The sequence below is a fragment of the Drosophila ananassae genome, chromosome XR (assembly GCF_017639315.1).
Source record: "Drosophila ananassae strain 14024-0371.13 chromosome XR, ASM1763931v2, whole genome shotgun sequence".
NCBI classification, from domain to species: Eukaryota; Metazoa; Arthropoda; class Insecta; order Diptera; family Drosophilidae; genus Drosophila; species Drosophila ananassae.
Genome location: NC_057932.1, coordinates 16,008,242 through 16,026,541, shown reverse-complemented (window position 1 = coordinate 16,026,541; position 18,300 = coordinate 16,008,242). Strand labels below are relative to the sequence as shown.

Sequence of the window (18,300 nt, the reverse complement as noted above, 5' to 3'; positions counted from 1 at the left end):
AATAGGATTATCCTGGTCTCGATATCACAATTCAAAATTTGTATTCACAGATATAGAAGAGAACAAAAAAAAAGGCAACTAAAGTGCTAATTGTGTGCCATAAGTGTCCAGAAATTAGAACTTCACTTCATTGTGGAGTCGGGAAAGGCGTCTCGCGGGGGCTTGAAGCTGAGCATCATGATGTGGCGCGCATAGGACTTGGTGGCCCGGAACAGGGAGTCGGTGCCATGGAGGCGGTCCAGAACGCCCAAAACTCCAAAACAGTTGTTGAATCTGCAAGGGGGAGAGGGTTATAGTGAGAGATATATAGACAATTGGCAGGAAATTAGGAGATATAGTCATAATATTCTTAGAAATTTAGTTAAAAAAAGTTATTTTGAAGTTGAAAAATTTCTTTGAATACTTTTAAGCATGTTGGAGCATTTTTGAATATTTTAGAAAATGTTTGAACATTTTTGAACATGTTTTTAAACATGGTTCTCAAAACAATTATGAAATAAGGACAAAAAATTAAAGTTTTTTGTACAAACTATTCAAAAAATGTAATTTTTAAGTTGGAAAATGTTTTAAGCATTTTTAAAAATTTTAGAAAATATTAGAACATTTTAGAACATGTTTTTCAACTTGAATATAGATAGTATTTGTCATAGTTTTCAAAATCAATACGAAATAGGGACAAAAAATTATGCTTCTTATTACAAACTTTGTTAGAAAATTGTATTTTTGATGTTACAAACTTTTTTGAACATGTTTGAATATTTTTGAAAAAATTAGATCATTTTAGAACATGTTTTTAAACTTTAAACTTGTCTAGTATTTATGATAGTTTCCAAAACAATTATAAATTGGGACAAAAAATGAAGAATATATAAAAGAGCTAAAGTTCCAAAGTAAAGCCCTCCATAAATAGTTAAAAAATAAGCTAAAATACTTCAAGAAAAACTAAAACAAAATTATCCAAAACTAGAAATATAAGATTTCAAACCCCCACTCTCAAAGACTTACTTCAAATGATGAAAATCATGGGCCTCGGGGCTGGGAAAGAAGGGCAGATGGTAGCCGGAGTGGGCGTTGAGGGTGGAGAGGATGGCCAGGGCGAACCAGAGCCAGGCGGTGGCCACGTGACTGCCCATGAGAAAGACGCCCATGAAGGGGGGCAGCAGGTTGCTGAAGATGTGCTCGATGGGATGGCAATAGATCGCCGTGACCGAGATGGGGGCCGTCCACTCGTGGTGCTGCTTGTGGATGTACTTGTAGATGTGCTTGTGGTGGAGGAGGCGATGGGAGTAGTAGAAGCCGAGCTCCTCCATCAGGATGCAGACGGTCAGCTCGAAGCAGACCCAGTGGAACGTGGGCAGGTCCCGGATGTCGCTCAGGCCCCGGATCTCCATCAGTCGGTAGCTGGCATAGGCCAGGGGCAGGCCCACGAATATCTGATTGCAGACCACGCACCAAATCACCTAAAAAGCGAGACAAAAAGGTCAATTATGAGGTCACATCCGAGGCAGTTATATGATAGATATGATAAGGTGATACCTTCAAGAGCCGTCGCACTTCGACGGGCTCATTGGTGCCCGGTTGGATCTTGTATTTGCGGAGACAGGCGGGCCTGTTGGTCAGGTCCATGAAGGTGTAGAGGGTGCCCACGCTCCAGTAGACGATCATCGTGAAGATGGTGGTGCCGAAGACCCACAGAACCATGGGTTCATCACCTAAAAATAATATAAAGTTAGATCTTATTCAGTCTTTCAAATAGAGGTAGATTTTGAGAGAAAAGTGAAGAGATTAGTCAAGAAATAGCTATGGATTCAATTTAAAGGACAGGCGGAGAGATAAACGCGGCTTTCGTCACAAAATTAAGTTTCTTTCTCGTAGAAATTAGGAAATTAATAGAACTAGGTTAAAAAACAGAAGAGTGAAGAAATAAGTCGAGAAAAATTGTATTTTTTGAGATTAAACCCAACAGACATGCGGACAGAGGGATAAGTAAACGTGACTTTCGTCACAAAATTGATCATTTTTCTTCGCAGAAATCAAGTAAATTACAGAACTAGGTTGATAAAAAAAAATAGTAAATAAAATAGTATTTCTTCTTGTTAAATTTTGAGATTAAACCCAACGGACATGCGGACAGAGGGATAAGTAAACGTGACTTTCGTCACAAAATTGATCTTTTTTCTTCGCAGAAATCAAGTAAATTACAGAACTAGGTTGATAAAAAAAATAGTAAATAAAATAGTATTTCTTCTTGTTAAATTTTGAGATTAAACCCAACGGACAAGCGGACATGCGGACAGAGGGATAAGTAAACGTGACTTTCGTCACAAAATTCAGCTTCTTTCTTCGCAGAAATCAAGTAATTTACAGAACTAGGTTGATAAAAAAAAAAGAGTAAAGAAATAAGTCAAGAAATTTCTAAACAAATATGATAAATTCCGAGATTAAATCCAACTGACAGACTGACAAGTAAACGTGACTTTCGTCACAAAATTCCACTTCATAAGAACCTTATAAAAAGCCAATTAAACTATCATGAAAGTAATGCCATAAATTCCTTAAAAACCTTAAAAAAAACTAGTATTTCTACAAAATTCAATTGTTGACTTGAAAACCCAAATTGTTTTCAAAGTTCATCTGGAAAATAAACAAAGATACTCGTAAAATCGAATAACCAAGTAAATATTTACGAAAAGCCATAGTTTCCCCATTTATTTGACCAATTTTGAATTAAAAGTGAGAAAAGTGAGTAAGCGCGGCGATTCATTCGATGTAATTGGCAGCACTGGGACTGGGACTGGGGGCTCTTTATTCTGCCACTTGTATCTTTGTATCTGTATCTTTGTATCTGTGGAACGAGTGGCTCTGTGTTGGGGTCTGAGCGGCAGTGAATTAGTAAACAAAACAGTTGTTGTTGACAATTTATCTTTGTTTCGGGATGGGGCAATGCAATTTGCACAATAAACTTGCATTAGTTGAGAGGAACAAAGTTTACACCACCACCCTCTCCCTCTCCCTTTCTGTTTCATAATTTACAATTTTTTTAAGTTTAATTTATTTTTTGTTTACTTACCAAATGAGTCGATGAACTTGTCCCACTGGGCCTGCCAAAAGTCACCGGAGGCGCCCCAAAAGCTCTGCAAGTGCCTGGCATATAAACAAGAAATCTCCATCAGTTTATCCTCCATTCTTTAGCTTTCTTCCCTAGATTCTCTCTCTTCCTGTTCTTCCAGCGACTCTTCCAGTCTGCGCCGATGAGCGTCGCAAACGCAACTGGCGAATTTTCGATCGCAGATTTTTCGGATCGCAGCTCAAAAAAGCAAAAAATAAAAAAATCAAAATAAACAAAGCTCAGAGTCCGGCTCGAGTCCAGAACTCTTTCTCTCACTCGCACACCTAAGAGAAAGCGAGAGAGCAACAGGGAGAGAGAGAGAGAGAAAGGGCAGAAGACTTTCTTCAAAGACCGAAGCTCGTAATACTGTTTTTCTATTTATAAAAAATTTTACTCAAAAATTAAATATATTTTTAAGAAAATTAATATTCTAAATAGGAATAAGAGAGAGAAAGACTAGAAGACAGTCTTCTGGGAAGACTGAGGCTTCAAATTCTTCTCAAAATAGTATTCTTCTCAGGTTAAAGTCTTTATAATAAAAATATAATAAATTTAAATCTTACTTATTACAAGAAAACTTATTAATTATTAATTATGAATTAATATTCATTTTATTTTCTTCTCTTTTCTCTTTCAGATTATTAAAAATTAATTTCAAGAAATATTATATTTAATTCCACTCATCATCAAATTAATTAATGTAAGTGAAGCTTTAAATAATTATTTAAATACTTATTTGCTTAGTTTTTAAGAATTATAAAAATTATAATGGCATTTTTGAAACTAATTATTTAAATAAATTTGTTTAGTATTTAAGAATTAAAAGAAAGAATATCATGAAACTATATTTTTTAAATAATATCTGTTGTAAGAATTTACAAAATTTTTCTTCTCATAAGAAATATTAAAATAATTTGGCGGACAAACGGACAGACGGACAGCAAGCACTGTTCTTGAAAATGCCCTAAAAATCAGACTACCTTCAGGACTATCTTTTTAAATCCCTGATCCCTGACATAGAATCTACATAGAATTTGAATAATATTTATAAAGAAGACCCCCCCAAACACTAGACTAACTAGAACTAGTTCCCAGTAGAGAAGAGTAGTACCCCTTCGTTGGGGAACAAAAAAGAGAATCTCTGGAAGAAAGCTGCAAGAGAAGAGAACTAAAATAAATCGTTGTAATCAAAATAATCACCAGGTGAGCACGTTGCGAAACAGAATGAAGGCGGCCAGGGCGCAAGTGATAATGAAGATGACGCTGTGGAGGGACGAGAGCCAGACATCGGCGGTGCGGGTGTCGTCCCAGTGCTGGAGCGGTGAGCAGGAGGACTGCGAAGGACCTTGCTCCTTGCCAGAGTGCTGTAGAAATAGAGAGGACTATGAGATAAAAATAATACAAATAATAAATAATATAGAGAAAATATGGAAAAATAATGCCAGGAAAGATGCTACTTTAGGATCTGTTTGAGTTAAGACACTTTCGCGGACAGACGGACACGCGGTCAAGGCTTTATTTCCCAAAGTACCAACTGGGAAAGTATCAACTGTCCGCTTTTAGTTAAAAGCTCGATTTAGATCAAGTGGATTTAGTCATACCGATGACTTTAGGATCAACTTAAAAAATAGACACTTTCGCGGACAGACGGACACGCGGACAAGGCATTCTACGGCTAAGTATCAACTGGGAAAGCATCAACTAACCCTTTTTGGTTAAGAACTCGATTTGGATCAAGTAGAATCAGTATGACTATAGGATCAACTTAAAAAACAGACATTTTCGCGGACAGACGGACACGCGGACAAGGCTTCCTTTCGATAATGCCCATCAGAACTCTCAAGTTATAACTTACATCATTGAGGTTCAAATAAACCGGCGGTAGTCCTGTCCTGTCCTTGACCGAGACACTGGAGGAGCTGGCCGATGCCGAGGACGACGTGGTTGAGGCACTGCATCCATTTCCAGCCGGCTGGACTGTTACCGAAACGGGCAATGAAGCGGATGAGAGGGAACAGGACGACGAGACTATGGACGACAGAGATCCAGATCCAGATCCAGATCCATATCCAGAGTTGTTGTTTGGAGGCCTACCGTGTGTGGGATTCGACATGTCGGCTTCTCTGAAATTTCTTAACTTTATTATATTTTTTTTCCGATAATAGTAAGTGCTCCCGATGTCCAGGTTTTCCGTCACAGCTCGCCCAGTTGTACAGGTCGACTGAATGTTGTGGCACTGGGCTCCGTTGTCCTTGACATTTGGGCCACTTCGATTTTTCTATTTTCGAGCTCCGGCTTTTTAAGTGATTCGATGCGATGTGTGTGTGTTTTGTGGCGTGTGTTTCGTTTCGTGAGTTTTCCGATCCAACTTTCCGATCGGGGCAGTCGTTGAACTTTTCCTCACTTTGTTCACATTCCCGACTCAATTGTTAACTCTGCGACAACATAAAAGTTAGGAGAATAAAATCCCTTAAATATAATATATTATTTCGTTTGAAAGTCGTCTTCCGCTTTCCGCTCCGCGGTGGAAAGCTCACACACACTTGGTTACGCGGCGTCCTCAGTGTTACCAACACAGAAGTTCGATTCCCGGAAAAAGGCGCGAAAATTATAACGGTCTATTAGTGGTAAGTATTTTGGTTTTGAGGAATTTAAAGTGGAAAGTGTAGTGTTATTTTTAAAGATTTTTAATTAGTGGTTCTTATTTAAGAGAATATTTAAGAAAACAAAAGCATAGTCTCTTTGGCTTTTTTTCTTTAAGTCTTAAGTGAATAATTATAAAATATTTCTAAGTTCCAAGTTCTTAAGTCTATTTTTTAAGAAAAAAACATAATCTGTCCTTTTTTTTAAATTAATTTTTTAATAGTTGGAAATCTTAATTAAAAAGTGATATAATATAAATATTATAGAGAGACATAATTAGTGATAATATTTATATTAATTAGTATATGTGAGAAAAAAAAGCCAATTATCTTTTACTTTTTTGAAAATATTGAGTGAAAAAGTGTTCAAATATTTCTAGAATCTATTTATATATAGTCTATTATATGAGAAGGAAAAAGTATAACTATATTTGCTTTTTTCTTATTTTTTCTGAAAAAAAGCCTAAATAGTGACTTAACAATGAGATAATTGAAATAATGTCTTTTAATAATATGAAATTTATAACTTTTTTTACTTTTAAAATCTATAAAAATGTATAATTAAAATTTTAAAATGATATTATGATATTATAAAAATAATATAAAGTAAGTGACAAAACAGTTACATAAAAGAAACTATTTTAACTAGATTTCCAATAGGAAAATAATAATTTTTTCACTTTTTTTTGAGTTTCTATCAAGATAAAATAATTAAAATGTAAATATTATACATATATTTTATAGCACATTTTATAAAAAATCATATATATATGTATCTATATATAAATCACATTTGTTTCAAAACTAGTGACTTAACAGTTACATAACAGTGACAGATTTCAAAAAAAGAGAATTTCTGTTCGGAAAATAATAAATTTTTAAACTTTAAGCCTTAAAAAAGAAAAAATAATAATAAAATATTACATAAAATATGTAAAATTAAAAAATAATCATATAATATCCCAAAAATAACGGCAGTTTGTAGTGCCATCTCCAATAAGCCGGTGATAAGCTCGGTGGATAGTCCTCTGATTAGTGTGACCGTCGCACCATCAACCGCATTGGGGTGGCACTCTGGCACTCTGACACCGATCTGGCAGCACCGTCATGTGTATAAACAACAAAATCCGTGGAGATTTGTGAGAAAAACGATAAAAACGAAAATACATAAGGATGCCCGAGTGTGCGTGCCCCCCGGCGTTGTTGGTGTTGTACATATGACCCCCTTCCCGCCCCGCCCCACTCCAGTGCCAGTGGCCTGCCAGTTTGCCGAAAAAGTCAGTCGTCGTCCTAACTGTTAATTTACTCTCCGCTTCGACCGCTTCGACCACAAAACAAAAAAAAAAATAAGAAAAAAAAGAAGAAAAAGTTCCGTTCTGATCTGATTTTCAATGGAAGAGGAACAAAAGCTATAACGGCACTCCAACTGACATCTGACATCTCACATCACTGACAGTTCATCCCCCGCCGTAAATGAATCGATTTTCTGTGACACTAATTACCCACAATTTTTGGTTTTTAGTTACGGTCAGTGGTAGCTATGGAGGATTCCACTGCGGCACCACCACCACTCGGTCTCACTTTGTCGGTGGATGGTGGTGGGGGTGGAGCTGTTCCTCCCCCCATCGTTTCAACCGCGGCCCCCCGCACTACAACAACAACAGGCGTTGCATCACGTGGCCGTGGGCGGGGACGACCGCCCAAGGTAGCCCCACAGCCATCTGCTCCGTCACCAGCACCGACTAGAGCCTCCCCACTGCCCAGTGCTGCTGTTACGTCGCCCCCCTCGCCATCCTCGCTGGAGGACGGAGATTCGACGTGCCGGCGCAGCTCCCGGAAGAAAATCATCAAGTTCGATGTTAGGGATCTGTTGAACAAGAACCGGAAAGCGCACAAAATCCAAATCGAAGCTCGGATTGATTCCAATACCAGCTGCCCCCCAAATCCAAATCCGATGGCCGCCAGTCCATCTGGGACGACGCCGCCGGTCAATCGGGTCTTCTCCATGTTCGAGAATAGCAAGGTGATGCCACCGAAGCCGCCGCCCACTGCCCTGGAGCTGTTCGCCAAGCCCCGACCCACCCAGAGCCTGATCGTCGCCCAGGTGACCAGCGAACCGAGCACCACTGCCGCCACTTCGGTGGCCCCCACTCCGCCGGTGCGGAAGCGAGGACGACCCCGGAAGATCCAGCCAACAGCCGAGCAACAGGCACCCATGCCGATAACCTCCGACTCGGATACCACCACCTCCACGGGCAGTGGAGGCGACAGTGGTGACGTGGTGGCTGCCGCCCTCGATCCCGCCAAGCGGAAGCCCAAGTCCAAGCTGCGGGTGTCTCTCAAGCGGCTGAACATGTGCCGGCGGCAGGAGTCCACCGATTCCGGGGAGATGCCTCTGAACATTCGAATGCTGGGAGCCGGAGGCAACTCCTCCTCCTCCTCGCCGTCTCTGTCGGCGCCCATGATCCAGGACGAGAATGCCATGGACGAGCAGCCGAAGCCCATGGCCAAGGATCCAGTCACTTCTGTTATTTCCGTTCCGGATGAGAACACCGACTCCGACTCCCAGATCATATTCATCGAGATCGAGACGGAGGGCAAGGACGACGACACGGGGATCGATGGAGGCGACGGCCAGGAGATCCAGGTACTGATGCCGAGGTCGGGAGCCGACCACGACTCCGATGACATGATGGTGGAGGTGCTGAGTGGCCCGCCCAGTCTCTGGTCGGCCGACGACGAGGCCGAGGATGAGGAGGAGGTGGCCCGGAGAGCCGCTCCCGAGCCCGAGGAGACCGAGTCCTTGTCGGCAGCACCGCGCCGCAGTCGCCGGTCCGTTCGGGGCGGGAGCAGCAACAGCCACCAGGGCAAGACCCTGGAGGAGACCTTTGCCGAGATAGCCGCCGAGAGCAGCAAGCAGATCCTGGAGCAGGAACAGGAGCAGGAGCAGGAGGAGCATCTGCTGATCGATCTCATCGAGGACAGCCAGAGCCAGCCGGGAGCCAGTGGCGCTGAAAAGGATTTGGTGAAGGCGGGCTCGGCACTGCACAAGGCTCTTAACAGTCTGGAGCCTCTGGACAAGGATCTCCCGGAGGGCACATCGAATATCGTGGTCATGATGAAGAAGCTGGATCCCACTCAGTACAGCCTAAAGACCAGTCCAAAGGTGCTGATCGAGGAGATGGCGCCGGAGCTGATGGCGAAGAAGGAGCTGGAGGGGGAGAAGGAGCAGGAGAAGGCTAAGGAGCAAGTGCCAGAGCCGGAGGAGGTAAAGGAGACAGAGACAGAGCCAGAGCCGGAGAAGCCGCCTTCCTCAGAGCCGGAGCAAGAGACAGTACCAGCAGAAGCTACTCCCGCAGAGCCAGAACCAGAAGCCACCAGAACCACTCCCAACCAGACCACCTCAGCTGAAGCAACAAAGTCCACGACCGAGACAGAAGAGGCGAAGACGGAGACTGCCGAGACATCTCCCGACGATGACACCACCCGACTGGAGGCTAAACAATCCGAGGAGCCAGCTCGGGATCAGGTGGCGGGGCGGCCAGGTCCATCCGACACCGAGGTGAGTGCCGGAGAAGTGCCGCTCGGCGATCGGGTTGCAGCGGCGATCTCCGAGAAGTCACCAGAGAAGGTGGAGGCCAAGGCGGAGGCGGCGGAGGGCACTGAGGTGGAGGTGGAAAGCAAGCTCGTCGAGACGGAGGCGGAGACGGAGACGGAAGCGAAGACTGATCACATCACTTTGAAGACTGAGCCGGCAAAGAGCGAAGAGAGGCCGGAAGAATCAGACCCACAACCACAACCAGAACCACAACCACAACCAGAACCAGAACCAGGAAAGCTCAAATCCCTGCCACAGAAGAAGGAGGCGACCAAGATGCCCACAGATTCCAGAAAGTCTTCCAGGAAAGACAACGAACTATCGAAATCTTCCAGCACAGAAGACAGCGAACCGGGAAAGTCCAGCCGAAAGGGGGACAAGGAGGAGAAGAGTTCCAAGGACTCCACGAAAAGGGAGAAGCTCAAGGACTCCTCCCGCAAGAACTCCCTCTCCAAGAAGGATTCCGACTCGGAGAAGACTCCCCCGGAGCGCATTTCTTCCGTAGAATCGACTGCCAAGAAAGAGGTTTCTGCCTCTTCGGAGAAATCCAAATCTCAGCCAGAATCGGAGGCTTCCGAGGAGAGTCTGAAGAAGCCATCTTCCAGCCAGGAAGCCTCAAAGGCCAAGGAGAAGTCCTCCGCCACCGTTTTTGTGGAGTGCGATGCCATGTTCAAGGCCATGGACAAGGCCAATGCCCAGCTGCGTCTGGAGGAGAAGAGCAAGAAGAAGCTCAAGAAGGTAGCTCCACCACCGCCCCAGCCCCAGCCGCAGTCCCAGCCCCAGACCCACACCAAGGCGACCAAGTCCTCCTCCGCATCCACCACGCCAGCCCCGTCGAAGAAGTCCCACACTAAGGGCTTGTCCAAGTTCCGGAGGAACACCATGTTCGAGGACGCCGATGCCCTGTGGAGTCCCAGCTCGCCCGCCGACTCCGACTCCAGCCGGGTCGCCACGCCCAAGCCGAAGAAGTCCCGGCCGAAGAAGAAGCCCGCCGGGTCGCGGCGCAGCACGATCTCGGAGGAGGCCAAGCACCTGGGCGCCAGGGGCACTCCCAGCGTGGACCTGACCGGCGGCTCCTCGCCCATCTCCACCTCCTCGGATGCCAGCTCCAAGAAGGCCCGTTCCAAGCGCTCCACCCCGGAACTGGTCCCGGCTACGGGTCTTAGCAAGCTGGAGCTGCGCCGGAACACCATCTGCGAGGACCGCCACCCGGTGGAGAAGCCCAAGGCGGCAGTGCCTCTCACCAAGCGACGGTACTCGGTGCATCCCAAGGCCTCGGCCAGCCCCCAGCCCCAGGAGGCGGGCAAGTCGGCGGCCGCCAAGAAGAAGCCCCGGAAGACGCCCAAGGGCGCCATGAGTCGCCAGAACTCGCTGGACTCCAGTTCGAGTGCCTCGCTGGCCGGAGGAGCCACCGCCACTGCCGCCAAGAGGAAGGCCCAGAAGTCCACGGAGGCCCTCCATGCGGCTCTCACCGAAACCGAGTCCTCGGAGTCCACGTCCTCCGGCAGCAAGATGCGGCGCTGCGACGTCCAGATCTCCCCGGAACTGGAGGCGCCCGATCCCCTCAAGGACATCGCCAAGTTCATCGAGGACGGCGTGAATCTCCTCAAGCGGGACTACAAGCTGGACGAGGACCAGAAGGAGGAGCAGCCGGGCGAGCCGACCAAGGTGGAGCCGCCCCAGCAGGACAACCAGGAGGACGAGTTCGCCCAGCGAGTGGCCAACATAGAGACGCCGGCCACCACGCCCTCACCCTCGCCCACGGAGGAGTCATCCTCCACCTCCGCCTCTGGGACGCAGCTCCAGGAGGGGAATGGCGGCGTGAGGCGCTCCCATCGCATCAAGAAGAAGCCGCAGGGATTCAAGGCCGGCCAGGCCAGAGGAGTGACCAGCATGGCCCTGGCGCCGCTCAGCATGGACGAGCAGCTGACCGAACTGGCCAACATCGAGGCCATCAACGAGCAGTTCCTCCGGAGCGAGGGCCTCAACACATTCCAGCCGCTGAGGGAGAACTACTACCGCTGTGCCCGCCAGGTGAGTCTGAGGATTGGATCCAGGGATCCCCATCCATCCTAGAAACCTAGAAACCCTCCTATAACCCTAATCCCTTCCAGGTGAGCCAGGAGAACGCGGAGATGCAGTGCGACTGCTTCCTGACCGGCGACGAGGAGGCCCAGGGACATCTCTGCTGCGGCTCTGGGTGCATCAACCGGATGCTGATGATCGAGTGCGGACCGCTGTGCTCCAACGGGGATCGGTGCACCAACAAGCGCTTCCAGCAGCACCAGTGCTGGCCCTGCCGCGTCTTCCGGACGGAGAAGAAGGGCTGCGGCATCACCGCCGAGCTCCAGATCCCGCCCGGCGAGTTCATCATGGAGTACGTGGGCGAGGTGATCGACAGCGAGGAGTTCGAGCGGCGGCAGCACCTCTACTCGCGGGATCGGAAGCGCCACTACTACTTCATGGCGCTGCGGGGCGAGGCGATCATCGACGCCACCTCCAAGGGTAACATCTCGCGGTACATAAACCACAGCTGCGACCCGAACGCCGAGACCCAGAAGTGGACGGTGAACGGGGAGCTGCGGATCGGGTTCTTCAGCGTGAAGACCATCCAGCCGGGCGAGGAGATCACCTTCGACTACCAGTACCAGCGGTATGGCAGGGATGCCCAGCGGTGCTACTGCGAGGCGACCAACTGCCGGGGATGGATCGGCGGGGAGCCGGACTCGGACGAGGGCGAGCAGCTGGACGTGAGCAGCGAGAGCGACGGCGATGAGGAGGAGGAGGTCGAGACGACGGCGACGGCGTCGGCGTCCGAGGGGGCAGAGGCGAAGGCGCCCAAGATCAAGGCCAGGACTAGGGTGAAGGGCAAGCCGGCCACCGCCAAGCCCGGCAAGCGCAAGGAGCAGCCCAAGGCCAAGGATCGCGAGTACAAGGCCGGAAGGTGGCTGAAGCCGAGTGGCGGAGGAGCAGCCGGCTCATCCGCTCCGGGGGAGAAGGCATCCCGGGCCAAGCCGAAGGTCAGCAAGTTCCATGCCATGCTGGAGGATCCGGATGTCGTCGAGGAGCTCAACCGGCTCAGCCGCAGCGGCCTGAAGAACCAGCTGGACACGTTACGGTTCTCGCGGTGCATGGTCCGCGCCAAGCTGCTCCCGACCCGCCTCCAGCTGCTGGGCGTCCTGACCCGCGGCGAGCTGCCCTGCCGGCGGCTCTTCCTCGACTACCACGGCCTCCGGCTGCTCCACGCCTGGATCAGCGAGAGCGGCAGCGACACCCAGCTGCGGCTGGCCCTCCTGGAGGCGCTCGAGTCACTGCCCATTCCCAACCGCACCATGCTCAACGACAGCAAGATCTACCAGAGCGTCCAGCTGTGGAGCAGCAGTCTGGAGGAGCCGGGTCAGGGAGAAGATGGAGCTGCTGCCGCCCAGCAGGCTCTGCGATCCCGGATGACGGCGCTGCTGAAGAAGTGGCAGGCCCTGCCGGAGATATTCCGCATCCCGAAACGGGAGCGCATCGAGCAGATGAAGGAGCACGAGCGGGAGGCCGATCGGCCGCAGAAGCCGCCCTTCCACACCAGCACTGCCCTGGAGGATCAGCGGGAGCGGGGAGAGACCAGCTCCTCGGATCGCTACCGGCAGGATCGCTTCCGGCGGGACACGACCAACAACCGGAACAACAACAAGCCCACCCGGATGAGCGGCAACAACACCATCTGCACCATCACCACCCAGCAGAAGGGCAACAACGGCGCCATGGACAACATGAACCGGATGGACCGCCGCCGCTCCGATCTGGGACCCACTGTGGGCGGAGAGCCCCGCCGGGTGCTCTCCAAGGAGCTGAGAAGGAGTCTGTTCGAGAGGAAGGTGAGTATCTGAGAAGGAGGAGGAGATCCTTAACTAACTTCCCTTCTAATCCCCATTCCAGGTGGCCCTGGACGAGGCGGAGAAGCGGGTCTGCAGCGAGGACTGGCGGGAGCACGAGGCCCGGTGCGAGTTCTTCGGGGCGGACCTGAGCACCGATCCCAAGCTGCTGCCCTTCTACCAGAACACCGAGACCGGGGAGTGGTTCAACACGGAGGACATGCCGCTGCCGACGCCCCAGAGGACCGACCTGCAGGCTCAAGCCATGCTTTCCCCGGAGTCGGACGGGGGGCCGACGGCATCGGGCACCGTGGAATACAAACTGCCGGCCGGAGTGGATCCCCTGCCGCCCGCCTGGCACTGGCGGCTGACGCCCGAGGGCGACATCTACTACTACAACCTGCGGGAGCGCATCTCCCAGTGGGAGCCACCCAGTCCGGAGCAGCGCCTGCAGACCCTGATCGATGCCGAGGATCCTACGAAGCAGCCGCCCCTGCAGGAGCTTCAGATCGACGCCGAGCAGCTGGCCAGCGAGCTCATCCAGGTGGATGTGGACTATGTGGGATCGCTGAGCACCAAGTCCCTGGCCCAGTACATCGAGGGCAAGGTGAAGGAGCGACGGGAGATGCGCCGGAACCGGCTGGTGTCGATCTGCCTGATCAGTCCGCGCCGGGACGAGGATCGGCTCTACAACCAGCTGGAGTCGCGCAAGTACAAGGAGAACAAGGAGAAGATCCGGCGCCGCAAGGAGCTCTACCGCCGACGGCGACTCGACATGGCCATCGCTGCGCCCGGTGGCTCTGGCACTTCGGATGGCAGTTCTCCAAGCAACTCACTGCCCATCCAGGGCTATCTCTACTCCTCCGACGAGGACGCCGCCACGGATGCGCCGGCGGCGGAGTTGCCGCTGATCGATGGCGTGGTGGCGGGCGGGATGCAGGTGGACGAACTGGATGCCCTTAACCTGGAGCCGAGCACCAGTCAGGCGGCAGCAGCAGCAGCCGCGGCGCTGGCCAAGCAGGAGGAGGTGGCCGCCTCGCCGGCCCAAGTGGGCGGGAAGAGGAAGCTACCAATGCCGCCACACATCAGCGACATGAAGCGGCAGCGACCAGACCAGCGCATCAAGAAGAGCAAGACGTAAGATGGTTCTGATCTCCTGTCACGGTCGCCATGTGGCCCTGAAGATGGCGACCGTGACTCCTCACTTGTCCTGGAAGATGTCCTTAACCTATTTCCTTCCTTTCAGATCCATGTTGAACAACATCTCGATTGGAGGACGCGAAGCCCATGACAAATTCCGGTTCGAGATCAGCGGCCATGTGGCGGAGTTCCTGCGTCCCTATCGCAAGGACAGCTGCCAGCTGGGAAGGATAACCAGCGACGAGGACTACAAGTTCCTTATCAAGAGAGTAAGATTATATTTAAGGTCCTTGGTCTATATCCTTATTGATTATCCTTCTATATCCGCCTGCAGTTGAGCCATCACATCACCACCAAGGAGATGCGCTACTGCGACATGACCGGGAATCCACTGGCCTGCACCGAGTCGGTGAAGCACAAGTCCTACGACTTCATCAACCAGTACATGCGCAAGAAGGGACGCGTGTACAGGAAGCCGGCCGACGAGACCGTATTTTAAGCCCAAAACCAAATTAGTTCTACGACTTTTACGATTAAGGACAACGTCTTTAGCGATAGTGTATAGTAATCCCCCCCCCCCTAACCATATACCCCTCAAAGCGGGTATCCCTGTGGAGCGAATCCCCCTAGACCTGTAGATGAGCCGCAGCAATTATGATCCTTATTGTGATCCTTGCGATGGCCAGCATTACGTAGCATAAAGGACAACTACTATTGAATAAGAAATCGTTTATTTCGTCGAATAAGTTAGGCGCTACAAGGATTGGGGTGTTCTTTCTCTTCTCTGAGTGCTTCAGTGTGATGCGGGCTACTGCTGGGGGGCAGGAGTGGTCTCTGGAGCGGCAGTGCGGTTGGCCTCCTCCGGCTTCATGGCGGGGAACAGCAGCACCTCCTGGAAGGACATTTAAGCTACAGATCCAAATGGAACTAGAGAGGGAGAGGAAACCCACCTTGATGTTGTTCGAGTCGGTGAGGAACATGGCCAGGCGATCGATGCCCATTCCGAAGCCACCAGTAGGCGGCAATCCATACTCCAAGGCCGTGCAGAAGTTCTCATCCACCAGCTGAGCTTCGTCGTCGCCGGCCGCCTTGTCGCTGGCCTGCTGCTCGAAGCGCTCCCGCTGCACCACCGGATCGTTCAGCTCGGTGTAGGCGTTGCAGATCTCCTTCTTGGCCACGAACAGCTCGAAGCGCTCCGTCAGGCCGGGTATGCTGCGATGGTACTTGGCCAGCGGCGACATGATCTGCGGATGCTCGATGATGAACGTCGGATTCACGCAGAACTCCTCGATGAACTCGCCCACCAGCTTGTCCAGCAGCCGGGCGGTGGTGCGCGGAGCCGGGCACTCCACTTGATGCTTCACGCACAGCTGCGAGAGGAACTGATTGGTGGCCGGAGTGTTGAAGGTATCGGCCGAGGGGAACTGGACGCCCAGCTTCTCCTCCAGTGTCTTGATCATGGAGACCCGCTTGAAGGGCGGCGTAAAGTCCAGCTCCTGCTCGGGGCCCTCGGGACCATCCGGATGGTAGGTGATCTTGTAGGAGCCACGAATGGACTTGACCATGCCGGAGACCAGCTGCTCGGTGATGTCCATGATGTCGGCGTAGTCAGCGTACGCCATGTAGAACTCGCACGTGGTGAACTCCGGGTTGTGGGTCAGATCGATGCCCTCGTTGCGGAACTGCCGGCCGATCTCGTAGACCCGATCCAGGCCACCCACCACCAGCATCTTGTGGTAGAGCTCCGGCGCGATGCGCATGAAGAGGTCCATCTTGAGGTCGTTGTGGTGGGTGACGAAGGGCTTGGCGGTGGCCCCACCAGCTATCATGTTCATCATGGGAGTCTCGATCTCCAGGAAGCCCAGACGATCCAGGAACTGGCGCACATACGAGATTATCTGGAGGGGAAGAGGGTGGAGATCTTAGTGGACATCTAAGAGAGTCCTTCGTCCTTACCTTGGCCCTGATCTGGAAGTTCTCGCGCACTTTGTTGTTAAGGATCAGATCGAGGTAGCGCTGGCGGTAGCGGGTCTCCTTGTCCTTCAGCCCGAAGTGCAAATGGGGCAGCATGTGGAGGCAGGGCGACAGCAGCTGGATCTCGGTGGGCATCACCGACAGCTCGCCCTTCTTGGTCTTGCCGGGATGTCCCACCACGCCGATGATGTCGCCCCGTCGCAGCTTGGCCGTGTCCACCTCGAAGTCCTTCTCGGACTTGTAGGACTTGGCGCTGGCCATCACCTGCAGCTTGACGCCCTCGCCGCGCAGATCGTAGAAGATGAGCTTGGCTCCGGACTCCCGGATGGCATGGACCCGCCCCGCCACACTCAGGGTGACATCCTCCAGGGTCTGGCCGTCCTGCAGATTAGCCTCGTACTGGGCGATGAAGTTCTCCAGCGAGATGCTGACGTGGAACTTGTGGGGATAGGGATCCGTGGCGGGGGAGCGCTTCAGCTCCTGGACGGCGGCGGAGCGCAGCTTGAAGTACTCGTTCGGTGAGATCTCCTCCTCCTCGGCGGCGGCGCTGGCGGTCTTCTTCTTCGGCTGCTGGTCGGCGGGAGCTGCCGCCGCCTTGGTGGCCTCCTTCTCGGCCTTCTCCTTGGCCTTCTGCTCGGCCTTCAGCCGGCGCTTGAGTTCACTGCGGGCGCGGGCGGGGGGGAGAGACAGAGAGAGAGGGAGAGTATTAGCAGGATCTGGAGGGGATGGGGGGAGAGAACCCACAGTTTGTTCCGCTTGCTGGGCGCGCTCTGCCACCAGGTGGTGTGGAGGGTCGCCACCACGGGCCTCGGCTGGGCCAGGGCCTGGAGGGTCCTCAGGCCGTACCGTAACAGCATTTTATTCCAAAATTTCCCAAATCAGTGACTTCCAAGATGCTGGAATGTTGCCGCACTTGCCTGACACTTCGACTTCGACCTAACCTCACAAACCTAGCCGGAGTGCTGACCCGGAATCTGCCCGGAATGGGGGGCTATGGAGGTGTCTCTCACTCGGAACACTTACTTCTTGGAAAGCTCTCCACTTGCGGCTGCCATGCTGGCTCTGACTCGGGGCACGTCGCTGGGAATCCGTCGAAATGGATCGGAAAAACAAAACAAATGTGCGGAGTGCGCCACACACAGCTTTGGAAAGAAAGTGGCCAGATCGGGTTGCTCCCGGGCCGTCAGTGCTGCCCACTTGGCCGAAAAAGCTGAATACAAATGGCTTTTTATTTCGTCACATTTGAGATTTAAATAATCTAATAAATAGAAGACATTGCATCACTCATTTAAGATAAAAAAAACAAAGAATGGTAAAATAAAAGATAACAATAATTTTTATCATTTATTTTCTGTGTGGAGTGCTAAAAAAACAAGAGAAAAGGGGAAAAGAAAACAACAATGGGCGCAAATACATAATTCTCAATAATAACTGTTTTCGAAGAAGAAGCTAAAGAGAAAAAAGAAAATAGGGAAAAGGGAAGATAATGGCAGTGCTTTGGAAATAATTGTTATTACATTAGAATATTATTTGCATTAAATTATTAGTACATATACACATACATAAATATACTGTTTATTGAAAACATAAACAATGAATGTTGCAATATTAAAAATAAAAAAAAATAATAATAACAAATTAGACAGTAAATCTAAGATAGTAAATTAATAGTATAAATATTTGCTCAAATAAAAATAATTTTAATTGAAGAAACAAGCAAAAAAAAACATGAAAAAAGGCTGAAAACAATTATTTTCTACAATAACTGTTTACAGAACGAGGCAAAGCAAAACAAGGAAAAATAATGGTTGTTTTGGAAAATGGAAATAATGGCAATGGAAAATAATGGAAATGATTTTTGGATATAATTTAATTATGTACAGAAAATATATTTCCTAAATTCTTCCAAATTTGTAAACATTTTAAACTCTCTTTCACGATTTATTATCTATTACAATTTTATTCTCTGAAAAC

The 18,300-nt window shown here is 50.0% G+C and overlaps 3 protein-coding genes across 4 annotated transcripts; 1 reads left to right on the top strand and 2 right to left on the bottom strand.

Annotated features, from left to right (window-relative positions):
- Window positions 1-18: 18 nt before the first annotated feature.
- LOC6505084 (fatty acid hydroxylase domain-containing protein 2) lies at window positions 19-5,666 on the bottom strand. The gene is made up of 6 exons (XM_001965464.4): window positions 4,965-5,666; window positions 4,310-4,473; window positions 3,071-3,144; window positions 1,537-1,712; window positions 1,006-1,460; window positions 19-273 (listed from the first exon to the last, which is right to left on the bottom strand). Exons 1-6 carry the CDS (start codon window positions 5,220-5,222, stop codon window positions 123-125), a joined length of 1,278 nt encoding a protein of 425 aa, XP_001965500.2. The 5' UTR covers window positions 5,223-5,666; the 3' UTR covers window positions 19-122.
- A 1,086-nt stretch (window positions 5,667-6,752) lies between these two features.
- LOC6505186 (probable histone-lysine N-methyltransferase CG1716) lies at window positions 6,753-15,078 on the top strand. The gene is made up of 6 exons (XM_001965465.4): window positions 6,753-7,028; window positions 7,274-11,383; window positions 11,464-13,215; window positions 13,277-14,349; window positions 14,459-14,621; window positions 14,687-15,078. The coding sequence occupies exons 1-6, from the start codon at window positions 6,969-6,971 to the stop codon at window positions 14,849-14,851; spliced, it is 7,323 nt and encodes a 2,440-aa protein (XP_001965501.2). The 5' UTR covers window positions 6,753-6,968; the 3' UTR covers window positions 14,852-15,078.
- Window positions 15,067-17,514, bottom strand: LOC6505083 (lysine--tRNA ligase). Of its 2 annotated transcripts, none has more exons than XM_001965466.4 (4): window positions 17,350-17,514; window positions 16,309-16,987; window positions 15,303-16,250; window positions 15,067-15,244 (listed from the first exon to the last, which is right to left on the bottom strand). In XM_001965466.4, exons 1-4 carry the CDS (start codon window positions 17,379-17,381, stop codon window positions 15,161-15,163), a joined length of 1,743 nt encoding a protein of 580 aa, XP_001965502.1. In that variant the 5' UTR covers window positions 17,382-17,514; the 3' UTR covers window positions 15,067-15,160. The 2 variants fall into 2 exon arrangements, with proteins under 2 accessions (XP_001965502.1, XP_014760290.1); XM_014904804.3 differs by having other exon boundaries at window positions 17,071-17,469.
- Between the last annotated feature and the right edge of the window lie 786 nt (window positions 17,515-18,300).